The sequence below is a fragment of the Merops nubicus genome, unplaced genomic scaffold (genome assembly GCF_000691845.1).
Source record: "Merops nubicus isolate BGI_N331 unplaced genomic scaffold, ASM69184v1 scaffold25678, whole genome shotgun sequence".
In the NCBI taxonomy this organism is placed as follows: Eukaryota; Metazoa; Chordata; class Aves; order Coraciiformes; family Meropidae; genus Merops; species Merops nubicus.
In genome coordinates this window covers 19717-29447 of record NW_008625483.1, presented here as the reverse complement: position 1 = coordinate 29447, position 9731 = coordinate 19717, and the positions used below count along the sequence as shown (strand labels likewise).

At 53.7% G+C, this 9731-nt stretch overlaps 1 protein-coding gene across 1 annotated transcript in view; it reads left to right on the top strand.

The window, feature by feature from the left end:
* The first annotated feature begins 2184 nt into the window (after positions 1-2184).
* Positions 2185-9731, top strand: part of LOC103778132 (acetyl-coenzyme A synthetase 2-like, mitochondrial) — an 11067-nt gene continuing 3520 nt past the window's right edge. The window contains 7 exon segments of the mRNA XM_008945703.1: positions 2185-2490; positions 3859-3955; positions 5151-5350; positions 5723-5898; positions 6786-6938; positions 9037-9184; positions 9631-9731. The exon segment at positions 9631-9731 is cut by the window's right edge and continues 21 nt beyond it. Of these exon segments, the coding sequence (XP_008943951.1) occupies positions 2292-2490; positions 3859-3955; positions 5151-5350; positions 5723-5898; positions 6786-6938; positions 9037-9184; positions 9631-9731 (1074 nt within the window). The 5' untranslated portion in view covers positions 2185-2291.

Sequence of the window (9731 nt, the reverse complement as noted above, 5' to 3'; positions counted from 1 at the left end):
CAGCCAAACCCGCTCCGTGGTACCAATGCCTTCCCATCCCAGTAAGGCGTTATTTCCCCCCAAAAGCTGTAGGACAGTGACTTCCAGGCAACCCTTTCTGTCCTGCTTTCAGCTATGACTGTTTTTCTTCCGTCAAAGGTTAAGTCCCTCCATCTAGCCCCCGTTTGTCTTTGTCCCACAGTCGTTTGACGTGTTAGATGATAGCCCATGGTGTGTAAATAATGTATATACAGTGAGAAAATAATTCAGTATTGAGGTGTTTGAGATATGGAGCTGTAACAACTTCTAGTTATCCAGCATCTGTGATTTATGTGCCATTTTCTGTAAAGATATGAACAAAATTAAAACTAAACAGTATTACTGTGTGTGAGTCCAGTCACCAATGTTCAAGGAGGGTGAATTTAGCCAAAGCTGAGAGGGGGTCGGATGTCAGGCCATAGCCAGAGAGATGTGGGAGGCCCAAAGTGACCCAGAGAGAGGTCTGGCCCTTCCTCCCCATTCAGGCATGGAGAAGATGGGACATGGGTGCTGCTCTTCCTTTGCAGTGAAAGACAAAGCTGAAAGAGGTGTGCCCGTACGTGGGGTAGAAGTTAGGTGTCATGGCACACTTCAGCATCCAGAACAACCCTGGTGATTTGGGTCACCCCATATCATACACATCTTTCAGAGAAGGAACTGAGATTTGCCTGCCCTGCTAAGGAAAAACCTGATGCCTTACAGGGGAAAAAGGCTGAGGTAGAGCAGATGTGAAGTGGAAATGAGAGACTTTGCTTGTGGAAGGACAGGGCTGCTTGAGCTTAACTTTGTGGAGGGGCTGTAAGCCCACAAGACTGCATTCCCCCGAGGGGACAGAGCCCTGGGAGGTCCTAATCTAGCTCTGGGGGCAGCTTTGATACAAACCAGATGTGTGGTCTCGGATGAGTGCACCTGCCATCAAATAGTGCCTGTCTTCCATATTGGTGTCCAGCCTGCTCACCAAATGTACCAGCCCTGCAGCTCATGAGTGGTGTCACACTATGAAGAAAAAAGAGGAGATCTACTAACCCCCTTGTCTCTGCTGTTGATCCTATTAGTGTGCCTGGCTGAGAACAACCCTGCTTGCAAGGAGAGCTTTATTATGCTCTTCTCTTGTGTGCCCTAGGAAGGGAGGGGAACTTGATCAATGAAATTAAGGAAACCTACAAGCTCAGCCTTAAAAAACACTATCTATATAGGGCCCGAATGAAAGGAAAGCAGAAAAAACTGTTTGGAGGCAGGGAGGCAGTTAGCTGTGCTACACTGGGTGGTAGGAGGTCTCAGCATGAGGAGATGGGCTGCGGTGTTTTATGCAAAACCACCATGCCCTGCTCCACCATGGCCTCATGGAGTGCTCCCAGTCCACCCCGTGGTACAGACCTGTGTGAAGTGTTTGGAAGAAGGCAGAAAGCCCATCCCAGCTTGCTGGAGGGGACAGCTCTGATAGCTGACCAGCAGTGAGGTGGGATGGGATTCAGTGTCCCTCTCCTGAAGCAGCAACAGGAGAAAAACCTTCCCTGGCCCACTGGAGAGAGCATAGCATAGTGATCTGCAGGGAATGGGCCTTGCATGGACGGCACCCTAACGTTTACTGGGGAGCTGCCCTGAGCTGCCCTTATGCCTGGTGGAGGACCAAGGGGCTGCAGCCAGGAGGCTGTGGGGAGCAAGGGGATGGGAATGAGTAGAGGAAGGTGGGAAGGAGGTGGGTTGGGGCAAAGCAGAGGGGTCTGGGGATGCAGCCCAGCCTCTGGAGAGTGGGAACATGAACGGGCTGGTCAAGCCTGGCTCAGGCACCTTGGCCACTGTGAGGAGCCCAGGCACCTGCTGAAGCTGGCTCCTGTTCAAGAGCAGCCGTCAGGACTCAGATTAGCATGAAGGTTATTTTCAGTTAAATATTTCTACAGCCAACCCCTTCCCCCACCCTTAAAGGGATTGAATTTCTTTTTCCTGTAGTGCTCTGGAAGAGAGGAGAGGAACGGGGGGAAGAAGGGAGGAGGTATGCCCAGGCTCCCTGCACAGGAGAGCTGCTTTCTGTTCAGTCAGCCCAGGGCGACATAGCCCCAGCTCCCACAGGGGCCCATCTTGCCCTGACTGGGTGTCTTGGGCAGCTGTGAGGGCTCCAGGCACCCATCTCCTCGGTGAGAAGCAGGTGCCCAGCAATGATGGCCAGGCTGCTGGCCAGGGTTTGCTGCCCCAAAGCTCTTCCTCAGGCTCCCAGATGTCCCCCTGGGTCAGTGGATGCCCGAGCCTGGAGCCATGGGCCACTCACCGCCTACATGCCCGAAGCTGCGGCCTTCCCCAGACTCAAGGACCACCAAGGCTTGTACAAGGTGTCAGTGGAGCAGGGGGACATCTTCTGGGGAGCGCTAGGGAGGAGTCGGCTCACATGGATCACCCCCTTCCACTCTGTTCAGGACTGCGACCTGCACCAGGGCAGGGTCTCCTGGTTCCTGGGAGGGCAGCTGAATGTGGCAGGTAAGGAGGGAGATGGAGATGGGAGCTCACCAAGTGCCTGCGGGTGCCTCTCTGTGAAGGGCTTTGGCTCTGGGAGCAGATTGGAGGAGCACAAAGTTAAAGGGCTGGAGTGAGAGGGATTCCCCAAAAGGTCCAATTGGTCCCAGTTGCTGTAGTGTAAGGATGTGGCTGGTCCTAAAGGAACAATGAGGTCTCACTTCAGGGGCTGCAGCTGGATCAGGGTATGCTGGGAGCCAGGCTGCTGTCCTTCAGCCTCTATGGATCCCACAGCAGCTCAGCAGCTCTGTTCTGCAGGACCACAGGCACCAGCACCAAAGCCTGTGCATTCAGCAGGCAGTGTTGCTCTAGGATATCCCTGCCCAGCCAAGGCACTGAGTATCTGCAGAAAGGAAAGTACAGGAGCAATGCGCGGTACTGGAAGACCCCACAGCCGTGGGAGGCTCTTCTTCTGCAGGCTGGGGCTACTGTCTCAGGGGCTTCCCAGGGGAAGACATCGGGGCTGGTGACGCCGTGTCCTGCGTACAGTGCTGTTGGTCCAAATGGTCAGAGTATGAGGCAAACTTCTCAGAAATCAGGTCTTACACAGTCCATTTGGGCAGGAAAGCAGCAGTTATTTGCCTTTGGGATGTGAGATCCTACTGTTCCTGCTTTCTCTCCTGGAAAACTGGTCAGGAGAAAAGAGTATTATGGTATTCAAACTGGGATGCTGCATCATCCCATGACCTCAGTAGAAGGTTTAAGGAAAACAAGAGTGGAACGAGACTTCTGTGGAAACAGCAGCTGCCAGCAACATGGGAAACTTTTCTCAGAATTACAGCCAAAGCCTCAGCCTACCATGTGGCTGGAAAGCCAGGGGCTGTGCGCTCCTGTCCCTGGCTCTCTTCCATCTTGGGCAAACGCACCCTGCAATCTTCCTCTGCAGACTCTCATCCTACATTTGTTTTTTAGGAGCACCACTACTAAAAAACTGCCTTAGTCCACCCCAGCGGCAGCTGCAAGGCAGTGCTGGGTGGAGTAATTGTTGTGTTAATGTTTGCCAGGCTCTCTGAGAGCACCAGAGATGTGACCTCCAAAGGGACTTCAGGCAGTTTCTGCTCTGGACTGTATTAGGTTGCAGTGAAGGGGGAAGCCAACAGTGGGAATTTGTAGGTGTTGGAGTGGTGAGGAGTGTAATGGGTTTAGGATGGTAGCTGTGATCCGCCAGCTGGTACCCACAAAGGTTATTTTGTGGATGCACAAGGCTAATGCAGAAAAGACTCTCACACAGCCCTGACTCTGACCTGAAAACAGGATGGCCAGTGCTGGCCTTAAGGGAGTTTAGAGGTACTGAGGGCAGCTCTGGCAGTAAGACTGAGTTGTCTTTTCCAGTGAATTGTCTGGACCGACACGTCCATGTAGCCCCAGACAAAGTGGCTTTAATCTGGGAGAAGGATGAGCCAGGAGAGGAGGTGCGAGTCACATACAGGTCAGTACTTAGGAATGAGAGGTGGATGTTTGCGGCGGGCGTGAACACTGCATGGGGCTGACCTGCTGGTGTGCGTCCTGTGAGGGGATGCAGCACCCCTTCACACAGGCAGATCAACAGTATGGTGGCTGTTGGCTTGCATGGGCTGATCTGAGACTTCAGCCTACCTCCCAATTAACCCTCTGGGCCCTGCTGAGCAGGCAGATGGAAGCCCCTTGTGGCAGCACCACAATGCTTATACATAAGACCACACTGGAAAGTCACAAGTGTGCCTTCCCAGCAAGGTTCCTGGTGTCTAAACTTGCAGGTCAGTGGTCACAAGAGAGGCCAGATTCACAGGCACATGGGTGCTGGGAAGTCCCATGCTCATCTGCACGTCAGCAACGCTCATGGGTTTTGTCCCTCTGGGTGGATTGTCTGTCCAGTCCTGATAGGTTGGTCTGGGGCCTTCCAACTTACAGCTCAATTTGCTTGCTGAGTGCTACTTTTAAGACATTTAAGTCTACTTAAATCCTTCTGCACACAGAATAAGTCCCTCTGTCCTCTCTGCCTCCAGACCTCATGGGACAAACATAACCACCCACCTTGCTATGGAAATGGTGCATGGAACCCTTGCATTTTCCTTGCATGGAAAACCCTTCCATGGAATGAGTCACTGACAGCCCAAACATGGCTTCTGGGAGGGATGTTTCTCGGGAGAGGCATTGTTTTGCTCATCACTTTCCAACAGCTGTCGTTCTCACTGGTGGGCACAAGCTCTGGAGGACTTGACCTTCCCAGCTTTAGCAAAGTGCAGGGCCCTGTTTTCATGAGGGAATCTATCTAATGCCTCACACATAGCCTCCAGCCTTGCAGGATAGTATGTTGCTCAAGCTGGATGTGTTGATAAGAAATGTGTCATTGGGAAAGTCAGCTGAGCCCTATGGCTTGCTCCTCACATTGGCCAGTGAGAGTGTCAGGCTCTGTATAGAGGCCATTCTGATTTATTTCTTTTCCATAAGTAACGGCCCATGTTAGTGGCTGTCTCCTCTATTCCATCCCACTGACATTTTACAGCTCTGCCGTGGACTTCCAGCATAGGGGGTTGGGGTGTGTAGGGATGTAAGCTATGTACCCATAACTCTGAGGGCCTCCATCTTCATGCACGCAGGAAAGATCTGCAAGAAAGCCTCTAACTAATCACTTCTTTGGGCAGGGAACTGCTGGAGCTGACGTGCCGCCTGGGAAACACCTTGAAACGTCAAGGGGTGAAACGGGGTGACAGGGTGACAATCTACATGCCGCCGTGCCCGCTGGCAGTGGCCAGCATGCTGGCCTGTGCCCGCATCGGGGCCGTGCACGCCGTGGTGTTTGCCGGCTTCAGCGCGGAGGCCCTGGCAGACAGGATCCGGGATGGTAAGAGCCAGCGGGTGGCAAGGGCACGTTTCCTTTGAGGGACAGTGCTGAGCTTCTTGGTTGGGCAACTGGGGGGCGCGGGGTGGGGCTGATGGCACGGGCCTACTAAATATCTTCCAGCCCATGGGGCAGACTGGTTTTCTCCTTCATCCAAGGGCCTGAAGGGCTGGGATACAGCATCTCCTCTGAGGGGATGCAACACAGGTGGGAATGAATGGGAAACAAAGATGCAAAACTGCTTTTTTTTTGCAAAATGGGGGACGTGAGTAACGGGGGCTGGGAGACAGAGGGAGAGGTGCAGGCTTTTAGCAGAGCCCAACTGCTGTGTGACTGATGGAGAGGGGCAGAGCTGCTTGTGTGGCTCTTCTGCAGCCCAGTCGGAGACGGTGATCACAGTGAACCAGGGGCTGAGAGGCGGCAAAGTTATTGAGCTAAAGAGGACAGTGGACCAGGCTGTGAAGCAGTGCCCAGAGATCAGACGGGTTCTGGTTTCCATGAGGACTGACAGCAAGATTCCCATGACAGCCCTGGATGTACCACTGGAAGAGGTAAGAGGCTGCCCAGCACCACTGCCACTTCCCCTGGATAATGTGCTCCCTCTGGGAGCAGGAACAGGGGACGGAGAGAGGGTCCTGCCTGGCCATGACAGTTTTACTGGCTTTGACATAGTGTAGGGTCATTGTCCAGCAGCAGCATCTGGAGCTGCACACGAGTTCAGGACAGTCCCAGGAACTGTAAGGATGGGTAACTGGTGGCTCTTCCAAGAGCACCAGCCCTGTCAGGGGCAGGCAGTGAAAGCCAGGGCTCATAGCCAGGGCTCACAGCAGGGTGGACCAGGGGCTAGAAACACCCCAGAAACAGGCCGACACATTGTGAGCCCAGCCCTGGACTGTCACTGCACTGTCACACATCACTCTGCTGGCAGACCTGGCACCCTCTATGAGGGCTGCTGGCAGCTTGTGTCTGAGGAAGCTCACGAGCAGGGAGGTTGCTCAGGTGCTTGTAATTCGTGGCACACCTGATGGCCAGGCTGCCAGCATGAGGAACTGTTTCTGAAGAGGTGAGCCCCTGCCCTGCATTTCTGTTAGCTCCCTGGAGCTGTGTAGAGGTCTCCCTGTCTCTGCTCATCCCATCTGTGAGCAACTAGTAGCAGAAAGGCTTCCTGTAAGAATTCAGTGCTGGTCAGAGCAGCAGCAGTGCAAAAATAGCTGCCTCTTAGTCAGCAGGTCTGCTGTGACTGAGGAGAGTGTTTGCCAGCTCAGCAAGGGGGAAGAGAGCTCAGGCTGTGAGCGAGGGGAGCAGAGGTGGTGTAGGGGGAGCAGGGTGGCACAGTGCTCCGAGGGAGGCTTGGGGGAGAGGTGCACAAACAGGTGTAGGGACCTCACAGCAAAGCCTGTGAGACCCTGAGAGGGAACTGCTCTGCTCTCTCCTGCAGGAGATGATGAAGGAGGATGTGTGCTGTGAGCCTGCTGCCATGGACAGTGAAGACATGTTGTTCCTTCTCTACACATCAGGCAGTACTGGCAAACCCAAGGGTCTGGTTCATAGCCAAGCTGGTTACCTGCTCTTCGCTGCTCTCACGCACAAGGTAATGGACCCAGCCACAGAGTGCTCCTGAATCACCTGTCCATAGGCAGTGCAGGGAGTGGATTGCTGCCTTGTTGCACCACGGGCTTATCTCTACCCGGAGCATAGTCTCTGGGTATCAAGCCCAGTAGAGCACTTCTGCCTACAGGTGGTGGGGAAGAGGAACACATGCTCTGGAGCAGGGACTCCCAAACATGTACTCCTTTGAGCTACTGTCTTGGTTGTCTTCTTTCTTTCACTGCCTTATCCTAGTCTGAATCATTGGGTGAGATGCTCAAGCCTTGCAAGGGCAATTTTATATTACTGGGTGAGTAGGAAGAAGCCAATTTGCCGCTAAAACTTCTGGCTTGCTTTCCCAAAGTATAACTACCCCAACTCATGTGGGAGATTGAAGGCAGTGCTTCTGGGAGGGACATGTTTTAGGGTATCTGTAAAAGCTGATGAGTGCCCTCAAGACAAAGGGTTTATACCTGCAAAGTTCAGGTCATCTTTGGGAAGAGGAAAGCCTTTAGCCCATGCCTAAACAAACTCTAATAGAGCTGGATGAAATGCCACTGAGCACAGTACAGAGTTGTACTTGACTGCAGGAATGGTTGCAAGGGACGTTTCCTAAGACATTATATGGGGCCCTCTGGAAGAGGGGGTTCCTCTCTGAACAGTCCCTTAGCTTTGTTTCTGGTTCTCCCTGTGCGTGACTGAAGTCCCAGTAGTGCCTCAGGCCATGAACCCTATGAGAGAGCAGGGTCAGGGCTGGCTGGATCTTCTCTGTCAGCTGTGAGTCCTGGAGGCCAGACCTCCTGGGGTGTGCAGGGGGTGTGTAGAAGCCCTTGGTTTTCCCGTGAGCTAAGCTGTCTGTACAGCTATGCCCAGTGTGATATGTGACCCCCCCTTGAGACCATCAGAGCTAGTTTGCAAGAGCCAGGGCTGCCATCCCAGAATGGCAATGTAGGGGGTGAGCAGCTGTGGCCATATTAGCACTCGGGAGTGCTGGAAACCGTGACACAGGGCTGGCACGCTCAGATCTTTCAGCCGAATGGGCCAGACCACTGCTATCATAACTCACTGCTCAGTTAAAAAAAGACAGAGCAAGCAGGGGAAGTTTCCATTATGAGCACCCTGGAGTATTTGGGGCCCTGGAGTCCCCAGCTGGCAGCCTGCAGACAGGGAAGTGCAGGAAGAAACAGAAAGGTCCCAAACAGCAGATGCCAGAAGGTGAGAAGCGATGGGTCACAGGGAGGTTGTCCCCTGAGGAGCTTCCATGTGGCTGAGTAAAGGAAACAAAGGAGAACGCTCGAGGAAGCTGGACTTGCTGCTGCCAGTCTGACAGCACTCAGTCCTGCCCTGTACAGGGCAGGCATTGCTCCCTCACGCCCCGGCCTCGCAGCCGAGGCTCTCCCGAGGGATAAACGGGGCAGCAGGAAGAAGAGCTTGTTCTGCCCTCTGCCTGCCTGCGGGCACACAGCTGCGCTCAGCCAGCTGGGGCAGAGAGGTGCCAGCTCCTGCGGGCAAGCTGGGGCAGCTCTGGGCAGAGGTGGCCCATGGTCCCTCTGCTTGCTGCCTCAGTGCTCCTCTACTGGGCCTCTTGCTGAGCTCAGGGTTTTCCTGAGTGTTTACTGTGCGTTTGGAGCCCAGCAGTGCCCGGTGGTGGAGTCCTTCATCACATCATCCTTGTCTACAACTCCTCTCCTTCCGTGTGGTCAGTTAGGTGTGGAGGGACCATCCTCACTCTAAAAGTTCCCCTGTTGCAGTACTACTGGATACTTGGATCAGCCTTGTCTAGACACTAGCAAAAGGAAGAAAAGGCTGCAGGTCTCTCCTTTGGAAAAGAGCAAATTCGGCTGTGTGTTTGGGTTTTGTAAAGTATCTCCTCCTGTATCTTCATAAAGCACCTGACATTTTATTTTATTTTACTTTTTTGTGATAATGTTTAAAAAACTCTGCAGGAAGGTGTCCCTGTAGGGCTGGTGGGAAGAGAGAAGGATGCTATAATGTTGAGACATATAACAGGGTTGAGAGAGAGTACACTGCTCCTGGTTGTCCCCCATGCTGGGAGGGCAGGCTCAGGCTGTACCACTCACTGCCTCTCCTCTCTTGCACAGTATGTGTTTGACTATCAGGACAGAGACATCTTTGGCTGCGTGGCAGATATCGGCTGGATCACGGGGCACACCTATGTGGTCTATGGCCCCCTTTGCAATGGTGGCACCACAGTCCTTTTTGAGAGCACTCCCATCCATCCTAACCCTGGTGAGTGAGAAGGTGTCTCAGGGGAGCTGGCACGTGCCACAGACACCCTCTGAGACCCGCAGCAGGCAGGCAGATTGCTGCTTGATGCAATCCTGACACAGGCAGAGATGGTTCTGCTGTCACAGGAGCAGAATGCAGGCTGAGCCCCACAGAGCTGTGAGGGGAAGTCTTCTCCTCCAGCTAAGAAGCCACTATTGCTTCTCCAGGGGGGAATCTGTTTCTCCCTGTCCCTCCCTGCAGCAGGGAGAGTAGTAGACCTAGGTGATGTGGAGGAAAAGGGGTCGCTGCTGCTGCTGGACTGCTTAAGTCCTTCCCAGCATGGGATTAGCTTGGCTGAGAGTGCAGGCACTACTAGAGAGACCTTGCTCTCATCTACTCTCCCTCTATGTTGGTCTCAGGCTGGGAGGAGCTGTGGGGATGGTTAGCAGCCCTTCTTTCCATTCCAGGCCGCTACTGGGAAACAGTGGAGAGGTTAAAAATTAACCAGTTCTATGGGGCTCCCACTGCCCTCCGCCTGCTCCTGAGGTACGGCGATGAATGGGTGAAG